Genomic DNA, 23,227 nt, shown 5'->3' on the forward strand with positions numbered 1-23,227 from the left:
AAGTGGTGATAAAACCAGTAACTGCATTCACAAGACTCCACCAGCTTGCCCTATTATGTTTTGATTGTTTTTGAAGAATCTTATGTCCCATTCGCACCAACAAAACATGATTAATTAACCCAGGTTTAACAAAATGAAAATTGGTAACAGAAAGCTGGACCATTGGCTTTCACATAGGATTCAAGTAAACTTTATCACATACTTTCATTTGTGCTAAATCAATAGTCGACAAAAATCCGAAAGCACCTTGTATGAGAGAAACAATGTTAAACTGTGTTTAACTAAACAGCTTTTAAACGTGTTTAAGCCTTGGTGTGAATGGGGCATTAGTCTGGTTCGATACTCGTTAATGTTGCCCCAACAGGTAATTGAGAATCACCATGACTTTGATTATTACACATAAGTCAACTTGCACTGTGAAGTGGATCTTCTATTGAGTCTACCTGAAGTACCAAGGTAGTACCTCTATCGAAACGAGTTTGTATCGAAAAAGTAACCGGTCGTTTTACCTGCGAGTTGTTTCGCTAGCGGGCCAGTTCGCTAACGTCTCATATTGATATAAAACATCATATATTTACATTAAGGGGGAAACGTTTTTTTTATCTCAAGACTTGCATGGGCATCACTTGGGACAGTTCCCTTCAGTGTCATGCTGAGGATGTACAATGGGGAAAATTTTTGCTTTCTTTGGTCTTGGTAGTTTCCACGCACTTTATAACTTATGGCCTCCACCTTTGTTTTCAAAATACTAAATTAAAATGGGGACCTTTAAAAAAAGCAGACATGACGGTAAATCAAACCACTTTTGGCAACAGTGTCACGTTAGGACTTTCAGCATTACATGAAATCTCTGCATGATTTGCGCCCTGGAACCTTTGTTACAACGCTATTTCAAGGGAGGGGTGGGTGAAGCTTATAGAAATCGTACACAAAATAACACAACATAGGTAACCAGTTACCAAAGTTTATTTATGGTACAGGCATAAACTGCTTTCAGTCACTGGCTACATGCATACAAAATCTCTGCCCCAAAAAAATCGGTTTTAAAAAATCACGTTTTACTCGCAAAACCAGCAGTTTTCAGTAAGACACACTCAACACTGGAACTCCAGATATTAAGACAAAATTGCCATCGTTTTCTTTTGGCTTAATGGCTAGTTTTGCAAAACAAAACTACTTATCCGTGAAAGGTACTTTATAGTCTTATAGTTTCCAAAACACAGGTAAACTGACTGTTGAACTCTAAACTTGGTTCTCAAGTAATTACTCCATTCTGATTTGCTTTTTAGAGAATGTGTTCTACAAAAAATCACATGATTTCACTCTGTTTTCTTTCAGTGTCAACTCACTTGTTATAGCCGTTTATTCCCATTCTCCTTGGGAGAATTAAACATTTATTTTTCACGAAGTTGACAGATCTTTTATTCTCATCAAATGCCTAATTATAAACCGATAGCTACTGGAATTTCAAGGGTTCAATACTCTAAGATGTAAGCTTCAAAAGCTTAACAAACAGAAGATACATTCTGCAGCAAAAATAAATAAATGAATGATGCAGATTTTACCATAAGTTACAGGTTACGTTCAACTCAACAATCTATCCGAAAACATACAAATTTGTTTAAAAATCAATTGCTGTCACAGGGGCATTTGTCAACATTTGAGTATTACAAATATATATATATAAAAAAACCTTGCTTGTTGTTGTTTTTTACACAGTAAAGATATAAACCTTACCTAAATATATTCAAGCTGATTTATTCTAAGAACAACTAGCTAAAAAGTTTGGAAGTCTGCGGCTCAATTGAGAAAATAATTGCTACTGAATTATACAGCCTTTGGCAGTTTCTCCCTAAAAAGGAAAGAAGACATAGAGAAAAAGATCAATATACATACAAAAAAAAATTATGCTGGGGAAGACAAATGTAAAATGGAAGGTATAATTGAAGAACCAACATAAAATGAATGAATGAACAACCACAAAGCCCGTAATCTGACAAGAAACACTGATTATGGCTACTAACTACTCATTAATTCTATTGTAATTTTTATTCCAATTTTGTGTTTTGGGCCTGCAGTAATTGGCGTAAGCTGTTGCGGAGTCCCTGCCTGTATCGTATCATTTACATTTTTTGTTTGTTTTTGTAATCTATATTAAGTTGGCCAAGCTAATAAAATAAAAATAAAATAAAAATTAATGAGTGTTGCAGAAATCTTATCTTTACATACATGTAGCTATCTGAAGCAGTGTAGGAGAGAGATCCAGAGAGCTGGACGAGAGTACTTAGACTAAATTTTCACTTCTACATGGGAATTTATTTTAATCTCTTTTCAAAGTACCATTGCAGCAGAAACTTGCACAATTAAGCCAAGTTACAAATAGCTGGTAATTGCAGCTAATGACCGCCATCTCAGATCAGTTATTCCAAGGGTCTTTGGGTTTAGCAATCCAAGCCTCCCCAAAAATGTTAAGGAACTTATGTGCGAAGTTGGATCTATTTTATAGGCAACCAAGCAATTACCAGGAAAACCAAATTCATAGGTTTGGTTGCCCAGCAGTAGGCTCAAGACAACCTAGAATTTTTTTTAATTTTGAGCACCAACAGTCAACCTGGGAACAGCCTCCTATTTCCTAACTCTCTTGAAAACAGTAACACTGTTAATGATGTACAAGTATCTCCAGCTGATTTCAACTTAAATTGTGCTATCTTTTCCCAAGCAGGAAGGAAACTGAACACACCTGTGCCCTAGGAACTTAAAAACACCACGATATAGTTTGGGTTTGTTAAATAAAGGGACCAGGCTTGTGTTGTCAAGTTAAATTACTTACATCACGCTTCCCAGTCAACACTGGGCGGCTATCAGTTTCATCAGTCCTTATAATGCTCACTTCCTCACTCACTGCAGAAGCTGCTTCCTGTAAAATCAAAACAAGCCATAAGAAGACCAGCCAACTGCGATCAAAGTACACTTGCTTTAATGCACATGGACACAATGAATTGAAATTGAGATCTAGATTCTAGTATCCATACTGGTATAGTACATTAGTGTAACAATAGTATTAAAAAGTAGCTGTTTAGAACAGAGCTGCTATTCCAACTCCATGTAACAGATCTCTTTAAATGCCACTAACGATAACCGTTACTAACATCAAATTAAGATAAACAATAAAGAGAGATGATATTAAATTAGCAAAATGTGCTTTCATCCAAGAAGGAAATGAAAATCCTATAATTTTACATGTTCTTAGAGTATTACCCCTCACCATTTTCAGATGTCAAAAATCAACTATCATTTTAAGAGAAATGAGGCTATTCAACCTCATGATGCAAGTGGGCTATTAGCTTTGGAAGTGAAAGTTTCAACATTTCATTTTTTTAATGCTGCAAACACTTTGGGTCAGTTATTAAAAGACAGTTTAGATGGTGTTTAACAAAACCACGTTCAACAGTGTAAGCCATTTTCAGTTTTGCCAACAGTCATATCTAAAATTGTCTGCTGCTGACGGTAACAAGAAGGCTTGCATCCCAGGCTAGAAAACTACCACTTATGAACAGATTTCGAGGCCCACTGATCATCTTAAGCCTCGGCCTAAGTTAGACTCTTTAAATAACTGGCCCTTTGTATTTAAGAAAAGAAATATGGATGAAACATACTAAACTAATATAAAAGAACTTCCTAACATAAATATTAATCTTCTCAACAGCCCTATTAAAAAATAAACCAAATCTAGATGATTACAAAAGCAATGCCAACTCGACTGGACGGAAGCTCGAGTTGAAAGATTCCTTCTTCCTCGCTATCATCAACAAACTTACAAACACACACACACACACCTGACCATCAGTGTCCTTCAACAGAGTTCGCGTATCCTTGCCTACTCCCCAGCTTGCCTTTTGTCTAAACAACAGGTCTGTAGGTGGTTTATGCTGGCCACCACCTTGGGATGCCCAAATCTGGAATTTAAAACAATCATGTTTTCAGCTTGTTAACAGGAAATGGGTAGAGAAAGTTGCAATCCTTGTCTAGGTAACCATGGTAGGCTTTGGTAGCTAAATCACTGGCACGGCATTAATATTGAGGCCCCATCCAAATTAATTTAGATAAATTTGAAAATGCATCTTTTTCCCTCTGGTTTGTTCATTCACCCAGCCATCCACATTAAGCTGCACCTTAACAACATTAACACAGACAATGGAATCAAAATTCTTGCAGTGTGGAAACCAGCAATCAAGAAACAACAGGAGAGTGAAGCAACTGCAGGCTGAAGAGGAGACAGTTTCTTCCCAAAATCTCGAGCATCAAAATCCGCCAATCAATTTCATGAATAAATGCTGCTCAAAGAGAAACAGCTAAAACTCTATTGCCCAATGGAAACTAGCAGTGAGCAGTCCAAATGTAATGACCTACAACTTGAGTGACAACATTGTGAAAAGAAAGATTATGTTCTACCACGATGATCAATTATCCCCTAAACAGCCTAAAGTGAGATGGTACATGTCTGTATCAAAACTTAACCAACATGACTGGTTCTTACAGTACAACGAGAATGAATAACTTACTGTCACATAGCATCCACTTTTCAAGACGTACTTCGGAGTGAACTTGTAAACGATGGCTGCTTCACCATCAACCGACCTTTCCACTGACCAGCCACCAAGAGGAACATCCTGAAAATGACACCAAAGGAACAGCATCAACTGAAAACCTGATGTAAATATCATAACTTCATCCTGTTTATTATGCACTCTTCACTGGGCTTGATGGAAAACATTATTCTGTTTGATCCTTTGGCCAAGCTACTCTTGCCCCTGGGGGAGGGAGGAGGGGTTCTGACTGTTTTGCTTTTTTGGAAGTACCTGTCATATTAACTGCCAACAGCAACTAGTCGCCCACTTAGATAACACAGACCGCTGATAGGAATCCAGGGAGGTCACCCTACATGCACAATAGACCATATTGGGAAGCCCCACCCTAAAGGGGTACATTGTACCTTTTCTCACCGTAGGAAGGGTAGTATTTCATAAGTAGAAGTGAGGAAAAAGGTATTAAAAACTGCCATTTCAGTATTTAAAAGGGCCTTTCAAAATATCTAAAACAGAACTAACAAAGAGATCCTGAGTTTCTACTGTAAGCATGTGAAAGGCATTCCATACATCTTCTATGAATGGTATAAAGGGTTGTCTTTTTTGTCAAAAATGGTGTATAAATGGGTAAGGGTTTGGACCTTGTGGCAAAGCCTCCTCACGAAAATCTCTTTTTTTTTAGTACTCCCCACCCACCCACCCTGGGGCTGGTAGGCTAAACCACCCTTTCTTTAATTAAGTGAAAATTCACAATTTTCACAAAAACTAAAAGGAATAAATAACAACAAAGAAAACAGCCACTGAAAACACTAACTTGAGAACCACTGTTAAATAACTTGACATATTTGCCATCAGCATTTGCTTCCTTTATCTGAATGTAACCTTGGTGCGAGTACTTAGTTCCTACAGTTTCTTCCTCTGTGCGCACACGTTTGACGGAACGTCTTCCAGATTTGGGAGAAGATCCAAATACAGGTGATGCTGGTGGAGTGATGTTCAACCTGAAGCAAGACATTCATTGTTATTGTATCGTACAAAGGTGTTAAATGTTGACCATCTTTGTAAAAAGGTTTTCCTAAAACAGTTCCTCCTAGTGTTTGAACTATCTTTCAAAGAGTCTTTCAAAGCATGCATATGTTGATGTATTATGCTCGAATTTAGAAGAAAAAAAAAAAACAAAAAACGTGTGCCAGGAATTGTAAAAATAAGTAACCATTGTGCTATGAAATAGATAGCCAGTTACTTTAAGGTTTAAACTGGTTCCAGTGTCATTGTTCCAGAGGTATTGTTCATAGACAATTTGCACATAATATAAGTGTTCTTGAACAAAATAGCAACACATATCACAAGTCACAATCATCAAACATAGCTCATCTGTATCCATCAAACCTCAGGAGTGAAGAATGATCAATATTTGGGAATTGCAAGCAAGATAATCAAAAAGGATGGGAGCATGAACTTCTGATATGTATGAAAAAGTTTAGGTAATGTCGCTTTATTTCTTGCTTTCAACTTCGTTACTCCATCGCAAAATATAACTCATTAGTAAATTATTATGAAAACTATGCTAAGTAAATACTTGGCCATGAAATCCAACTTTCTCATAAACAATTCCGTGACTTTTCTTAAATCCTGAGTTTAAATTTATTAAATGTTATTTTTTTAAATGAAACAAACAGAATCAAGCACAGAACAAGTATCAGATCGACCCTCTTTTGTTGGCAATCTTCTAGTTTTCTTCAAGTCATTGACAAATTTGTTGACTTGAAACAGTGATATGAAACTACAGTTTACACAAGACTGCTAATCTGCGCATCAAGCTAAAATTTGAGGCAATCTAGATTTTAAGGCCAAATTTCCACTGAGCTTAAGGACCGTGCCTACTAATACCGAAGTATTTTTGTATGGTTTATGACTATGCGGGAAAAGCAGATCTTAGCAAGGCCTATTGGAATCCAAAAAGAAAATTGGGGGTAACCACGCATTTTTCAGAGATAATTAAGCAACAATATCTCTAAAAAGCGGCAAAATATAAAGCAATGTATGGGATTTTTTCCTAAATTGAAGCTTAATTTTCTCGGAAAAATGCATGGTTACCCCCAATTTTCTTTTGAGATACCGAACGCATTTGGTAAGTTCTGCTTTCTCCGTATAGTTTTAAACCGCGCAAAAATATTTCTGTATTAGTAGGCATCACCCATAGGAAACCTGAGTATCTTGCGATGCGCAGAACATATGCGCAGTAACAATAGTAGGCACCATCCTTAATTGTGAACTTTCATGTAGCCCTTCAATAAGCAACTTTACACAGCCACAAAAACAAGCATTTCACACAGGATGATATTTAGTTGAACATTTAAATATACAGTCTGACGAACCTTGTTTCTTCCCCTTCTAGCATTTTTCTGTAAGTTAAAATTTCCAGGTCAAGTGCTGTCTTGACTCCCATCAGGTCTTCATAGTCTCTTAAGGCAGAGTCAATTCTCTTCCGCTGATCTCTAATCTGGATGTCTCGGCTAGCAATAGCCTCATCAGCCCTTGTTTGGTCACCAGCTCGCAATTTTTCCAAATCTTCAATTCTTAAAACCAAGCCTTCATTCTGCGAGAATCAAATAGGGACAGTTTTCAAGGTTTGCTTTTTAAGATCTATAGAAATAATTTATTATTAATTTAAGCATTTGGCTCAAAACAAAGAACATCTGTGAGAAATCCTTTTAAAAAAAATGCTGCAAATGCGGGTTACAGTTAAATGTTTACATTTTTAATTGATGCCGAAAGTAAGGATTTATTGTGCCTCCGGGCAAGATTAGGTTTGTGGAAGGCAAGGAAAGAAGGAATGAGGGAGATTGGAGAAAGAAATGATTGACATAAAAGAATAAAATACTACTATATCGGAAGTGATGATTCTTAAGCTTAAACTTAGCAACGAACACAGTGTTCGACACTAACGCTTGCCCGATTGCCCAGGGCAAGTAAAACTACGGTAAAAGTTGCCTGATTGGGCAAACAGATGTTTTGCTCCTGTCCACAGTGTGTCCAGCAGGAAATAAAGCGAATTGAAAACTCTTTGCTGTCAATTTATTTATTGTGTTAATATGGGTACCTACCTTGGGATATTTTCATACCCGTTAGCCGTAGATTGAAAAAAGATACATATTAGTTTGAACAAGATACAACGAAACGAGCACGAAACACTGTGCACAAAATCGTGGCCACCATGTTTTTCTAACCCGCAAAGAATGTTGGTAAATTTACCGTACCCAGGCTCCAAGCGGCCAAATTTACGCTTCGTATTTTCCCGGGAAAAACGGCGAGCGAAGCGAGCCGGCGAGTTTTTGGGCAACCAAAAAATATGCATGGCAACAAAAAATAGAGACCTGGTTGCCCAAAGGGCAATTTAGCAGGAAAGTTAGTGTCAAATACTGGAACATACGGCACAAACCAATTGCAAACAAGTTTTGACATCTACACATAATCAAATGAACTGTACAACTTTACCTTGGCCTGCAACTGACTCAGTTCAGATTTGAGATTGTCAACTGTCATAGACAGAGTTCTGTTTTCTTCTCTTACTGTCGACAACTGCTCTACATCCTTTTCAGACAGCTTCTGCAGCTCATCATACTAATAAGAAAAAAGTACATGATTTCATTTCATTTCATAAAGAAGACTGCATAAAACAACCTCTGGCAACCAAGGAATAACAGACCTAATAAATTACACAGTATTGTCCTGTATGAAACAAATATGTAAACAAGTAAACAAACAAGTAAATGAGCAAACGAATTATGAGCATGTATTGCATCATATCACACATCACTCTGTGTATAAAAGATAAAGCATTCAGCATCTCATGGCAAAGAGAAACCTGAGTCCCTGACCTCAGTTGAACCAATGAAGTTCCACATATCGGTTAGTGGAGCCTCTGGCAAATGAATGACAATGTGATCGCTTAGGTCATTTACTTTATTCATATCTGACATGCATCCTCAGGGATGACACCACTGAAGAATTTTGGTTTTGTGCCACCCCCACCCCCTCCCCTTTTCCACCAAATACTCCAAATCAACCCACACCCCGAAAGAAAAAATTCCCCTTCACCCAACTTTCTCCCAAAATCCACCTTTTTCCTGTGGCATAACAGATTCAGTGAAAGATGCACAGGTTGACCCCCTGGAAGTGTAACATGAAAAAATCTGGTTGGATTTTAGAAATAAATATCTGAAGCACTTGGCATTTATCTGGGAGATTTTGTGACCCACACAAGAGAATGCAAGATTATTTTTGTCTTCAACCTGTATACTGTACTGAACACTACACTGGAACCACGTTAATACGGTCACCAAGGGGCCAAAAAAAATTGGCCGTATTGTCGGGTGACCATATTAACGAGGGTTTTTTTTTTTACAAGAAAATGTATGGTCGTTTTGCCGAGCGGCCAAAAAAAAGTGGCCGTAAGGTGGGGTTCCACTGTATTACGTTATTTCGTGACTGGGCTTTCTTTCTTTATCATAATATTTCTTTACCTTTGAACTGTACAAACTGTCAGTTTCATCTCTGTACTGCTTGGCTTCAGTGTCATACAATTCTCTCAGTTCCTGGAGCTTCTCTGTTAGTATTCCTTCATATCGAGACTTGGTTTCATGCACAATTCTACTGCGTTGTGATTCCAAAGTGTCCAACTGTGAGCGGATCTCTAGTATTTCCTGCAGAAAGAAAACAAATTGACATGGTGTAATTGCAAAAAACTTCTTTCAACTAATGAAATGTATGAAATGGTATGATCTATCTCACCCTTATCAGTGAACAAACAAGGCAATTTGACCCTTTTCTCTTGTACACTTGCATGCATGTTTCAATATATCAATAAATGTTGGTGGTGTTGTTGGTATTGTTGTTGTTAGAACAATTTTTTTTACCACAGGCTCCACCATAATAACAGCAACTAATGCTAATTTTATTGTTTTAGTCCTGTATCTGGTTACCATGTTAAGGAGAATTTGTATGTTGATACTGGGGCTAACAGGGACAAAAAAGTGTAAAAGCTCCTTACCTTATTGTACATATCCTTCTTGAAACTGAGTTCTTCTTGTTTTGACTGTAGTTTGTTCTCAAGGTCCACTCTGCTGAGGGTCTCTTGCTCAAGGGCATATTTTGCATTCTCCAGAGCATCCTTTAGTTCCTGGCACTCTTTCCTTAGTTCTTGTAGGACAGATTCTAGATTCTGTGCTTCTTGGTTTAATGTCACCAGCTGCGCTTCTTTGTCAGAGAGCTTTCTCTGCGTTCCTTTCAAGGCATCTTCAGTCTTCTTATGAGCTGCAACCTCTTTATCAAGCCTATGAAAAGAAACAACCAAAAACATGGTTTAACAACAGGAAACTCTATGCACAAGTTATGAAACAGTCATAAAATGACGACTATATATTGTCTATCAAGTCACCTTGACCAGTCATACAAAGTGCCCTTTACCTAATCTAAATTAATAAAGCATGCTAAGTGTATGAGCATCCTGACCACATGAGGTTTGCGTAATCACTACCTCAATTTTCTTGCAGAGTGCCACACCCTCTTACTGAGTAAATATTCATACAGCTTACTCTGAATGATGAAGATTGTCTGTTAGAATCAGCTGTAGTTGTTTTGGAGTACTGCTTACTTTATAAAAGTATTAGCAACAGAGCTTGCTGCTGTTGTTTAAAACTAAATTTGTCTTTCTGTGCTCATAAAAATAAAATGCGTTGCCTTCAAGGGGAAGTATCACGCAAATGTGCTGTCATTTCAAAACCCAAAAATGTTTGTCTGTCAGCAGAAACAACGAAATAATATTATTGTCACGTTTGTTATAAATTATCACCCCAATGCAATAAAACTGTTGATTAGTGCCTCCGGCCAGAGAAAGAGTAGGCTGGTATGGATTGAAACTTGAAAAATGTTAGGCTAATGTTTTTCAAGTTCTCGCATTTTTGTTTCCAAAATGCGCTAGAACAGATCACGAGTTGTTCCTTTCAAGAATTGAGTTGATTTCTTTCCTCTCATTGTTCTAGAATTATTTGGCAGCTGATTGAAGGTCTTATTTTATCATTTTAACCAAAGATATCAAAAGCCCCATGATACTTCCCCTTTCATGTAAAAATCACAAAATCACTGGCCATCCAGTGAAATATGTGACACTTTGATGCACAATATTGATAGTGAAAGAATTTTAAAAATATACAATTTATCACCTTCTTTGATTTAACCCAGAAATGACTATGCAAATTTACTTTTGTCTACAGATAAAGATTAATTCATAAAGGTCGTCTCTATCCATATCAATATTTGCATAATCACAAATGCTATCATTGTTCCAGATTGATTCATAAAAGTAAATAATTTGTTATGTGCCAGAGATATTAAGGTATTTAATTAGTCAAACTGTACTATCTTACTTACATACTGAAAAGTATTAACTTATGCTCAACTTTGCTCCAAGCCTTAGCCAGAAATAATGCACAAATGATAGAAAAGAAAAAGATTTAAACCTGCAAAAGCATTAATTTAATTCATCCGTCAGGTAGTAACCCTAACAAAATTATTATTTTTGCTAACTAGTTTCCAATAACTAAAACAAAATTACAATGGTCGGTGCACTCCCTTTTTTTGGAGAATGTTAAGGCACACTGAACAAATTTTTACACCTATCAATGTTACGCCACAAGGGAAGAGGGTGGAACCCAGCCATAGGTGGGCGACTTTATACTAATTATCTGCCGGTAATGGAGACTTTTGACTGTTTTTAGTGGCCTTTCTAACAAATGTTCAAGGCCATTTAGTGACTGCTTTATTCATGCATGCATGGATGACCTGCAGTGAGGCATTTATAGAACAAAAAGTCTCGGCTAGGTCTAATGCCTTGGCCCAGCCTCTCCATCTGAGGCTTAATAACATTGATACTCACCATTGATAGGTGCAGCCAGTTACATAATATGGAGTTGAAATTTCACTTACAAAATTATGTACAAAAACAGCCGATAAAATTGTTTAAAAGCTTATCGGGAGCCCGTTAACCCTAAGTACAGGTGTTCGAGACATGATTTGAGGAATGAATGTTAATTCAGTATAAACAAAAATAACTCAAATGCTGAAGACATGGAAAGTATTTAAGCGTTTACATTAGAGACGCCAGGAACCACCCATCGTAGAGCACCTTTCCCTTTTTATGGAAACAATTTAAACGGTGAAATCTATCACGGAACGTTCACGCGTGCAAGGAAATATGCCTGTACGAATTAGTGCATGAAATCGACGACACGCTATTGAAATTGGCATCAGGTAGATTTCTCACCGTTGCAGCCATCGCATTATAATAGAAATATTTTAACTTTTTCACTGAAACGAGAAAGTTAAGAGGCATTTGGTTCTACTGTACTTTCCTAGCTTCGTACACGTGCTAATAGTTCTAGAATTCAAGTGTCAGTGATATTAATATTTCAATTCAAGCTTATAAGAACTTAAGTTAAATTCACTGGTGGTTACAATCTCATCAAAACAAATTGAAAGATCAATGAAATTTGGAAAGCAGCTAAATTATTTAAAACTAAAGAGCTCTTCTCGCTACGAACAGTGGAGAGTGATTACGGGAGAGCAATATTAAGTTTATAAGTGAGAGCCAATTAAGTCATGCTTACTTCTTCATGTATTCGTCTGCCAATGCGGCGTTCTTTCTATTTTCCATCTGCTCACGCGCTTTCTCCTTGGCAGTTTCATCCAACAGTCTCCTTGTATCAGCCAGCTCCGACTCAAACGATTTCTTCACGCTGTCTACCTCTGTCTGTGCCCTCGACTTTGTTAGATTAATCTCGGCCGTGAGCTTGCTGTTGCTTTCCTCCAAAGATTTGACACGGTCGATGTACACAGCAAGACGATCATTTAGATGTTGAAGTTCTTCTTTCTCTTGCAATCTGGTCATCTTGGTTGGAGAAGCTGCTCCAAAACGTTCTGAGGGCGCCGGAGTACGAGGTGAAGCCGCCGTCGTTGCCATTTTGGAAAGGAAGCTAAATTCACAGCACAATTAAGTCAGAAAAGAACGCAAGACGGCGTAAAATCTGGAAAGCGCGCTCAAACCTTCTCAAGTTTTGGCGGTTGTTTCATGACATGTGACGTCAATTAACCAATGAGAAGGAGCGTTCTTCGGCAAACTCTTTCTTAGCAAATAAATGATTGGTTGAATTTGAGGCGTGACTGCTTTTATTTTAAGAACCAGTCACGTATTTATAAGATAAATGCATCATTGTGATCACGAAGAAAGTAATTAGTATCTTATTATTTATTTAGCGAAATAGGCCGCATAAACTGTTGTTCAGATCATTGTTTTTGTATTGGCGAACAAAATGAACCTTTGATGTTCTAATATCGCTTATTCTTAAAAGAGTCAGTGTAGATTGTGCTCTCTTTTGACATGCTTTAAATATAATATCTTGAGCTAAGATATAAGACAAAAATTCTCTGGTGATGCTATTAATTGCTGCTTCAACTTAAACGTTCTCTTAAATTAAACGGGCGTGTAAATAAAACAAACACAATTCACTCTGAATTTCAAACTGAGGTGTCACCCATGAGGTATATACCGAATAGCTTAACGTGGCACAGGGCACAGGCATCCCAATGAAGACACGCCCATATTTTTGACGCTTTCAGAAAAGTAAACTGCAAGAACTGGAAGTATATGACAATCGATGTTATCTATGGCGATTGACAAGTTTACATGACAATTCTAAAAACAATTCTTCGTTAAATCGATTCGTACATGACATGGTAACGAAGCGCCAATTACCGAGCTCCGGCTTGAGTGGAATCCGTTCATGTATCGTGAAAACAAAGGAAATTTTTCTTAAAGAACCTTTTTTCACCTCATGCATCAGTCTTTCACGCGACTTCTTGACCTGCTATCAAGGAGCCAATTACCGTGCACGCTAGCTTGTTTATTTTCCGGGCTGGCTATATGGCAACACAATATATACAAACCGTGCATTCTTTTTAAGCCGTCTGTTTTCGTCCTCCAAACTCTTGACTTTGTCTATGTAGGCCGCAAAGCGATCGTTCAGGTGTTTAAGTTCCTCTTTTTCTTTTGCTAGATTCATCTTGCGCGGTGACGCATGCAGAAGTTGTTCTACCGAGCGGGAATTCCTCGTGGAGTTTGCCGGAGATTTCGAGGCGGAAGACATTTCAGATAGCACACTTCGAAAATAAAACGACAATTCCAGTAAGTCCAGGAAACACTCTCAACCCAGATAGTTATTTCCCTCGGTGGTCAGTTACTCACCTAAAATATATGTCGCTGTTGCATTGATTCATGATTCCAACAGTCTTCTATTTCAATTAACTAATTATTTCTACTTCATGAAAGGTGCTACGTAACTAATTGTTTCCAACGTACGTTCGTCATAATTCGTTCGACATTGCCGGTCTGGGGAAAAAATTGCCATGCGCACTGACGGGAAGTTTGAACGAAAAACTAAGTAATCAACAATCAACCAAATGAACCAATCAGCACTCGAAGCAAATCAAGTAAATACAGAGAGATTTAGAATCGCCTTTACGGCAAACGGTAAACGTCGAGATTCACTTCGCGTTTACGATTTCTTGAAAAAAATGTACATAAATGAAAATATGCAAAACTACTCGATTTGGCTAAGAAGCTTAAAACAGCGACCGGGAAATGAAGGGTAAATATGGTCACGTGGTCATTTCTACCGTTCGCCGTAAACTTTGTTCTAAATCTCTCTTCAGTTTCGGGCGTGAAAAACGCGGAAAAAGGTCCGACAATGGAGCGTTCCATTGGTATATACTCCATGGGAGAATGCCATGGTTCCACCGGTATATATAATATATTATAATATATTCCATACTATAAACACCTTTACAGGACTATACGCGTATAGGACAATGCCATGGATACACCGGTATCATATATTACACACCTTCACAGGGCTATACACACCTATAGAGAGATATACACACCTTTACAGGGCTATACACACCTATAGAGAGATATACACACCTTTACAGGGCTATACACACCTATACAGCGCTATACAGGGCTATACACACCTTTACAGGGCTAAACACACCTATAGAGAGATAAACACACCTTTACAAAGCTACACACACCTATAAAGAGATATACACACCTTTCCAGGGCTATACACACCTATACAGCGCTATACAGGGCTATACACACCTATAAAGAGATATACACACCTTTACAGGGCTAAACAGATAAACACACCTTTACAGAGCTATACACACCTATAAAGAGATATACACACCTTTACAGGGCTATACACACCTATACAGCGCTATACACAGCTATACAGGGCTACACACACCTATAAAGCGATATACACACCTTTACATGGCTATACACACCTATAAAGGGATATACACACCTTTACAGGGCTATACAAACCTATACAGCACTATACACACCTATAAAGAGATATACACACCTTTACAGGGCTATACACACCTATACAGCGCTATACACAGCTATACAGGGCTATACACACCTATAAAGCGATATACACACCTTTACATGGCTATACACACCTATAAAGGGATATACACACCTTTACAGGGCTATACACACCTATACAGCACTGTACACACCTATAAAGAGATATACACACCTTTAAAGAGCTATTCACACCTATACAGCGCTATCTAGGGCTATACACACCTATAAAGAGATATATACACCTTTACAGAGCTATACACACCTATACAGCGCTATACACAGCTATAAAGGGCTATACACATCTATAAAGAGATATACACACCGTTACCGGGCTATACACACCTATACAGCGCTATAGACAGCTTTACAGGGCTATAGACACCTATAAAGAGATATACACACCTTTACAGGGCTATACACACCTATACAGCGCTATACACACCTATAAAGAGATATACACACCTATAAAGAGATATACACACCTTTAAAGAGCTATACACACCTATACAGCGCTATACACAGCTATACAGGGCGATACACACCTATAAAGAGATATACACGCCTTTAAAGGGGTATACACACCTATAAAGAGATATACACACATTTACAGGGCTATACACACCTATACAGCGCTATATAGGGCTATACACACCTTTACAGGGCTCTACACACCTATACAGCGGATAAACACACCTATACAGCGCTATACACAGCTACACAGTGCTATACAGAGCTATACAAGGCTATACACAGCTATACAGTGCAATCACACAGCTATACAGGACCATACACAGCTATACAGGGCTATACATACCTTAACCGGGCTTTACACACCTATACAGTGCTATACACACCTATACACAGCTATACAGAGCTATAGACAGGTATAGAGAGCTATACACAGTTATACACAGCTATATATAGAGAGCTTAACACAGCTATACAGGGCTATACACAGCTATGCAGGGCTGTATGCAGCTATACAGAGCTATATACACCTATACAGTGCTATACACAGCTATACAGCGCTATATACGCAGCTATACAGAGCTATATACACCTATACAGTGCTATACACAGCTATGCAGGGCTATACGCTGTTATACAGTGCTATATATAGCTATACAGCGGTATACGCAGCTGTACAGGACTATAAACAGCTATAGTGCTTGTACTACTAAAGGTTCTTGCACTAGTTGAGGTCCCTGCAGCACTTAGGTAGTACTTTAGGTACTCTTAATGCTTAACCAAGCAAGTACTAATACAACCGGAAAGTGCAAAAATTTAAATGAAATCTGGGTGGAACCAATGAGCTGTGTTCTAGCCAATTTTAGCAGCCCATCCTGCTAAGGCTTTGAAAGAAGAAGAACGACCAACCATGAGCATTGAGGTGCTAAACCAAAATAGCTAAAGACAGAAAAAATTATGACTATACGACTTAGTTATAACTCAGGACCACTATTAATAATGCCCTCACCTGCAGGAACCCAGGCCGGGATTTATCTAGTGCCTACAAATTAGTAATTGCAACCATCTTCACGAGCTCCTTTTATCAGTTCTTTAAATTTACCATCAATACAGTGGAATATCCCCCACTATAGTACTACTGACATCAACCTTAATTATAAATAATCCAGAAATCCAAGGATTTTCTCGGAGCTGCCGTTAAATTATACCAAAAATTAGAGGAAGATGGTGAGGGGTAATGAGGGAGCGGCGGATATTTACTGCATGTGCAATATCATATCGTTTAAAAAATTTGAAATTTCGCTTTCCGTTACTGTTGTGATCGGAAAATTCATTGGCAATGTCAAGAAGAGAAGGTCTGTCTGTTCTCTCTTAGCTTTATAACTGTTTTAAGTATCGTCAGGTTAATAGAGCGTTCGTGGGTCATTGGTGAACGAAAGTATCGCCACTTGCATGCAACTTTTTATCACAATGTCTGTTAGTTAAATTATCCGCGCCTCTACACATTTTGTCAACTTATCACAATACACAGCGCACCATTCGCGTCGTATTTGATTCCAGTTGCGAGTTTGAAGGAATTTCATTGAACTAAGTACTTTTACCAGGCCCTGTCCTGATGAATAACCTCATTGGTGTTCGCAAGGAGAATATAGCAGTAATGTGTGACATCGAGCAAATGTTTCATTCATTCTATGTTGATCCATCCCATAGAGACTTCCTTCGTTTCCTGTGGTTCAAAGGTAACGATCCGTCAAAGCCCATTATAAAATATCAGATGAATGTACACTTATTTCGCAATGGACCCAATCCCGCAGTCGCTACATACGGCCTACGCAGAACAGCCATTGACGACGAGGAGGAGTATGACGAGGAGGCCAAAAAGTTCATTAGCCGTAACTTTTACGTCGATGATGGCTTGACCTCGCTTCCATCTACTCAAGGAGCGACAGACCTGGTTAAGAGTGCGCAAGCTACCCTAGCCACAGCTAACCTCCGACTTCACAAAGTAGTTTCTAATTCTGTGGAGGTCATGGAAGCCTTCCCGGACGATGATCGGGCAAAAGACGTGCGTGACCTGGATTTACGCCACGACAGCTTGCCAGCTCAACGTTTCCTCCGGGTATTCTGGGACCTGGAGACAGATGCCTTTACCTTTAAGGTCTCTTTGCCGGAGAAGCCGTTCACAAGGAGATGAGTATTGTCCATCGTCAACTCCGTGTACGACCCGCTCGGCTTTGCAGTACCTGTTATGCTCGAAGGGTGAAAAATACTGCAGCAGCTTGTCCATATGGGAGAACGGACAAAGGAGAACAATACCCCCCTAGCCTGGGACGAATCCCTCCCTACCGCGATGATAAATCGGTGGACACGTTGGAGAGACTCTCTCATAGAGTTGCAGAACCTTTCCGTGCCCCGCTGTTACCGCCCTAAATATTTCGGCAGCGTGTCTAGAGCGGAGTTACACGCCGTTTCCGACGCAAGCCAGGACGCTATTGGAGCCGCAGGCTACCTTCGCCAGTTCAATGAAGCAAACGAGGTGTCTATGGCTCTCGGCCAAACAAGAGTCGCCCCGTTAAATCCGACGAGTATACCGCGTCTAGAACTGTGCGGAGCGGTCCTAGCTGTTCAAGCAGCCCAGAGATTTATAAAAGAAATCGATCTGAAGATCTCTGACGTGATATACTACACCGATTCAAAAGTGGTACTTGGCTACATAACCAACGAGAGTCGACGGTTCTAAGTGTACGTAGCCAACCGAGTCGAGCTGATTAGGAGCATGTCTACCCCGGAACAGTGGAGATATGTGGAGACTGATTTGAACCCAGCAGACCTAGCAACGCGCCGAGTCCCCTCAAGCAAGTTAATGGAGACGAGCTGGCTAGTAGGCCCAGAATTCCTGCGCAAACTGAAGAGAACTCCCCCAACCACCAGAAAAGAACCCGAGCTACCGAGAGAAATCCAAAGTAGCGTCAAGAAGGCTCTCAAAGGCAACTGTACCGTCTCGATCCGTTTCTAGACAGCCACGGGATCCTCCGCATCGGAGGCAGATTAAGAAGAGCACAGATGGAGTATAATGAAAAAACACCCAATCGTACTACCGAAGTGTCACTATGTCTCACAGCTAATAGCTAAACACTATCATCATGAAGTACACCACCAAGGGAGACAGATCACAGGAGGTGCAATTAGACAAGCAGGTTTCTGGCTTATTGGAGGCCATGACGTAGTTACGAAGGTCATCAGAGCTTGTGTCCTATCTAAGAAGATAACTGAGAGGACCACACCTAGAACAGCGTATGGCCGACCTCCCGTCAGATAGAACCGAAGTCTGTCCCCCCTTTACTAATGTAGGATTTGTTGTCTTTAGCCCCTGGGCGGTGCAAACACGTAAGACTTGAGGAGGAGGAGTAAACGCCAAGCGTTGGGGCCTAGTGTTCACGTGCCAGAGCAGCAAAGCCATTCACATCGAAGTCTTAGAAGCTATGGACTCCAGTGTCTTTATCTGTGCATTGAGGAGGCTCTTCGCATTACAAGGCCATGCTAAACTCCTCAGATGCGATCGGGGTACAAATTTCATTTTAGCTAAGACGGAGCTTGATGCAGCAGCATCCGAGTTAAATGAGAAGAAAGTGGAGAAGTTCATAACAGAGTGCGGTTGCAAGTGGGAGTTTAACCCTCCCCATGCGTCACATTTTGGCCGTGTGTGGGAGAGGCAGATTAATACGATTCGCCGTGTATTGGATGCCACGTTCACTGAGTTAGGTCAGAGTCAGCTTACACACAAATTGCTGGTTACACTGATGGCCGAAGTGGTGACCATTGTAAACGCCAGGCCGATAGCAGCGCTGCCGTCTGACGTCGATGACCCGCAGCCCCTGTCCCCTGCGATGTTACTCACTATGAGGACACGCCCAGCCGGACCCCCTCCAGGCCAGTTCATGCGCACAGATATCTACGCTCACCGTCGATGGAGACGAGTCCAGTTCCCTGCGGAACAATTTTGGACTAGGTGGAGGAGAGAGTACTTGCAGAGCCTACAGCCGCGGCAAAAGTGGATGGAGACGCGGCGAGACCTCTGGGTAGGAGATATCGTTCTTGTGCGAGACGAATCACAACACCGTAACTATTGGCCACTGAGACGAGTGTCAGAAGTCCTGAGGAGCGACGACGGTAGAGTGAGGAAAGTCAAAGTAAACGTGGTCAGAGATGGAGAAAGGAAAACCTACCTTAGACCAATTAAGGAGCTAGTTCTACTCCTGACCGACACAGCTGATCCAGACCAGCAGTAAACGCCAAGACAATATGAGTAGCAAGGATAAGAATCCTTGGGCGAGGAATGTGATGAACAATGAACATTTAATCAAAGAGAACTTGATTACGTAATTAAGCTTAGTTTTGTTTTGATTTATATAAGATACGTTTTTGTTCTGTTTCATTTATCGAGTTTTTACGCCCCTATTTTCATGTACTATTGTTCACAGTTTCAATCAATTACGTTGCTAGCCAATGTAGCCATTCCTGTTTTCTAATTGGTTTTACAACTGTACACGTCAATTGTACCCTTATCAGAGAACGCCCCTTAAGTTTTTGTGGAGTTGGAGTTAGGAGATCTACGGAGCAACATCGGAGTTTCAGAGCAGTTTTATCTTTTTCGGAGTTACGTAACGTTGGACTTTCTTTAGCCCATTAGTCAGGAACAGACGCAAGTTTCAGCTTATTGTATTCAGTTTTCGTTTTCCTTTCAATTTTGCTTCTTTTGTAATTAGTCTCGGCCCCTTTTTAATCTTCTACATTGTAATTTCCCCTTTAAGTTTTCACCGCATGTGTACAATAATTCAGACGAGTTGGTGATCGTATTAAATGCTGTTGAGTCAACTTGTGCTGTTGAATTTTATACTGTGGTTGACACTTCCCGATCTCCAGTGCACAACACCCCGTGTCCGCTGACTGGGTACACGACACTGTGTATAGCTCTGTGTAGCTGGGTATAGCTCTGTATAGCTGTGAATAGCCCTGTATAGCTGTGTATAGCTCTGTGTAGCTGTGTATGGCTCTCTATAGCTGTGTATAGCTCTGTATAGCTGTATATAGCCTTGTATAGGTCTGTATAGGTGTGTATAGCACTGTATAGATGTGTAAAGCTCGGTAAAGGTACGTATAGCCCTGTATAGCTGTGTATGGTCCTGTATTAAGCTGTGTATTGCATTGTATGGCTGTGTATAGCCTTGTATAGCTCTGTATAGCACTGTATAGCTGTGTGTAGCACTGTATAGGTGTGTATAGCCCTGTAAAGGTGTGTATATCTCTTTATAGGTGCGTATAGCCCTGTAAAGGTGTGTATATCTCTTTATAGGTGTGTATAGCGCTGTATAGGTGTGTTTAGCCCTGTAAAGGTGTGTATATCTCTTTATAGGTGTGTATAGCCCTGTATAGCGCTGTATAGGTGTGTTTAGCCCTGTAAAGGTGTGTATATCTCTTTATAGGTGTGTATAGCCCTGTATATCGCTGTGTAGGTGTGTATAGCCCTGTAAAGGTATGTATATCTCTTTATCGGTGTGTATAGCGCTGTATAGGTGTGTTTAGCCCTGTAAAGGTGTGTATATCTCTTTATAGGTGTGTGTAGCCCTGTATATCGCTGTGTAGGTTTGTATAGCCCTGTAAAGGTGTGTATATCTCTTTATAGGTGTGTATAGCCCTGTATAGCGCTGTGTAGGTGTGTATAGCCCTGTAAGGGCGTTTATATCTCTTTATAGGTGTGTATAACCCTGTATAGCGCTGTGTAGGTGTGTATAGCTCTGTAAAGGTGTGTATATCGCTTTATAGGTGTGTATAACCCTGTATAGCGCTGTATAGGTGTGTTTAGCCCTGTAAAGGTGTGTATATCGCTTTATAGGTGTGTATAACCCTGTATAGCGCTGTATAGGTGTGTTTAGCCCTGCTAAGGTGTGTATATCTCTTTATAGGTGTGTGTATAGCCCTGTATAGCGCTGTATGGGTGTGTATAGCCCTGTAAAGGTGTGTATATCTCTCTATAGGTGTGTCAAGCCCTGTAAAGGTGTGTATATCTCTCTATAGGTGTGTATAGCCCTGTATAGCGCTGTATAGGTGTGTATAGCCCTGTAACGGTGTGTATATCTCTCTATAGGTGTGTATAGCCCTGTAAAGGTGTGTAATATATTATACCGGTGCATCCATGGCATTCTCCTATATGTGTATAGTCCTATAAAGGTGTTTATAGTATGGAATATATTATAATATATTATATATACCGGTGGAACCATGGCATTCTCCCATGGAGTATATACCGTTCCATTGGACCAGGGCGGATAGATTGGACCCAGTGCGCGAGCCGTTTTGCCGCGGCTAAAAGTGAGATTCACAGGAAATTCCTCCGCGAATCTGGAGATATTTTCGGGAAAATGTTAGAGAAACATGAAATAATTACGGTACAGCAGGATATTAAAACTTGAGAAATTCGAAACCTTTTCCGTGAATGTCACCGAAAAATTGAGGATATTCCAAATTTCCGGAAGAGGGTAATTTTATTGGACATAAATGCCTGGAGACGCCCATATGTATTTCATGGTATTTTACGGCCTTTTCGAGTGGAAGAAAAGCGCTGGTCATGTTCTGTGTAAAATAGTTGGCGAGTATTTCGATTTCTTTTTTGCTGATAAATAATAATAATAATAATAATAATAATAATAATAATAATAATAATAATAAAAATAAATATATATATATATATTTACATATTTTATATTTTTAGACTATGGCCTTTATGTATTTTTACATATTTTATATTTTTTATATATGTATATATATTTTATTGATTTATTCACGTGCTATTTCAAGTTTCGCTTGGATCACAGGTTACGCTACGCGCCCTCTGGTGCTTCTTATACTGTGCATACAGATAGTTTTACTGCGCATAATAGTAATAATAATAATAATAATATCAGGAATTTCGTTAAAATGAGCTTTGGTGAATAGCGTAGTGAAACGTTGTCTTCAGAGTCGATTTCAACGACTTCTGCCTGGTACTTTTGTCGCCTTCAGACTGACCTCAGTTCCCTGACAGCACTCACAGTCTGCCGAGCTCAATAGGCCCTCCCTTGCTCCAAACATAAAAAAAAAATAATCTGACATAGGGGCGACCACAAACCACTAATCCTAATGTGAATAACTCCTGACTCGCGGGAATTTCAGAGGTCGATGTCTGGACGACTTCAAACAAAAGAGACACGTACGTTTTCACTTGTGGGCTTTTAGCCTGCGAATGTAGTCGGATTTTCGGCTGTGTGTTCATCACGCCGCCGAGTTGTTGTGATATGAAATAGTTTACCGCGTGTATATTGACAGCTGGCACACACGATATAGAGACAGAAAGAACAGCACAAGATGGAAAACAGTGGAGCCGCCGTTATTTCCTGGCGCGCTACTTGCCTTCAGATTCCATTGGTAAAGACGGTGTTCGAGCGAAATGTAGAAGACGATTTTTTACGAACCTGGCAAGGGTCCTGACAGGCAGGAAAAACAAACGACACATCTTTTTTTGCCCAGCTAAAACCAGTGTTCTATTAAAAAATCTCAGCAAACTAGATATTTCCAGGCTGCAGAGCGGGTTTTTAGTCGAGCGGCCCCATCAGGTACTCCTGTAGTTATAGTTTACAGGGCT

The 23,227-nt window shown here is 39.7% G+C and overlaps 4 protein-coding genes and 1 long non-coding RNA gene across 5 annotated transcripts; 3 read left to right on the forward strand and 2 right to left on the reverse strand.

Annotated features, from left to right (window-relative positions):
• Positions 1–948: 948 nt before the first annotated feature.
• Positions 949–14,019, reverse strand: LOC146468120 (lamin-B1-like). Its single transcript, XM_085124676.1, has 12 exons — positions 13,888–14,019; positions 13,590–13,802; positions 12,254–12,619; positions 9,640–9,922; positions 9,113–9,292; positions 8,085–8,210; positions 6,965–7,185; positions 5,401–5,587; positions 4,563–4,670; positions 3,837–3,956; positions 2,831–2,917; positions 949–1,852 (listed from the first exon to the last, which is right to left on the reverse strand). Exons 1-12 carry the CDS (start codon positions 13,917–13,919, stop codon positions 1,820–1,822), a joined length of 1,956 nt encoding a protein of 651 aa, XP_084980802.1. The 5' UTR covers positions 13,920–14,019; the 3' UTR covers positions 949–1,819.
• A 495-nt stretch (positions 14,020–14,514) lies between these two features.
• LOC146468121 (uncharacterized) lies at positions 14,515–15,195 on the reverse strand. Its single transcript, XR_014867540.1, has 3 exons — positions 14,872–15,195; positions 14,676–14,735; positions 14,515–14,625 (listed from the first exon to the last, which is right to left on the reverse strand). It is a non-coding gene; the product is annotated as an uncharacterized LOC146468121 (long non-coding RNA).
• A 1,969-nt stretch (positions 15,196–17,164) lies between these two features.
• On the forward strand, positions 17,165–17,743 carry LOC146468122 (uncharacterized). The gene has a single exon (XM_085125139.1). It carries the CDS (start codon positions 17,165–17,167, stop codon positions 17,741–17,743), a length of 579 nt encoding a protein of 192 aa, XP_084981265.1.
• A 156-nt stretch (positions 17,744–17,899) lies between these two features.
• Positions 17,900–18,289, forward strand: LOC146468123 (uncharacterized). Its single transcript, XM_085125140.1, has one exon. It carries the CDS (start codon positions 17,900–17,902, stop codon positions 18,287–18,289), a length of 390 nt encoding a protein of 129 aa, XP_084981266.1.
• Positions 18,290–19,031: 742 nt separating this feature from the next.
• Positions 19,032–19,838, forward strand: LOC146468124 (uncharacterized). Its single transcript, XM_085125141.1, has one exon. The coding sequence runs from the start codon at positions 19,032–19,034 to the stop codon at positions 19,836–19,838; it is 807 nt and encodes a 268-aa protein (XP_084981267.1).
• The last annotated feature ends 3,389 nt before the right edge of the window (positions 19,839–23,227 follow it).

The sequence above is a fragment of the Pavona decussata genome, unplaced genomic scaffold (genome assembly GCF_977016875.1).
Source record: "Pavona decussata unplaced genomic scaffold, jaPavDecu1.1 SCAFFOLD_133, whole genome shotgun sequence".
NCBI lineage: Eukaryota > Metazoa > Cnidaria > Anthozoa > Scleractinia > Agariciidae > Pavona > Pavona decussata.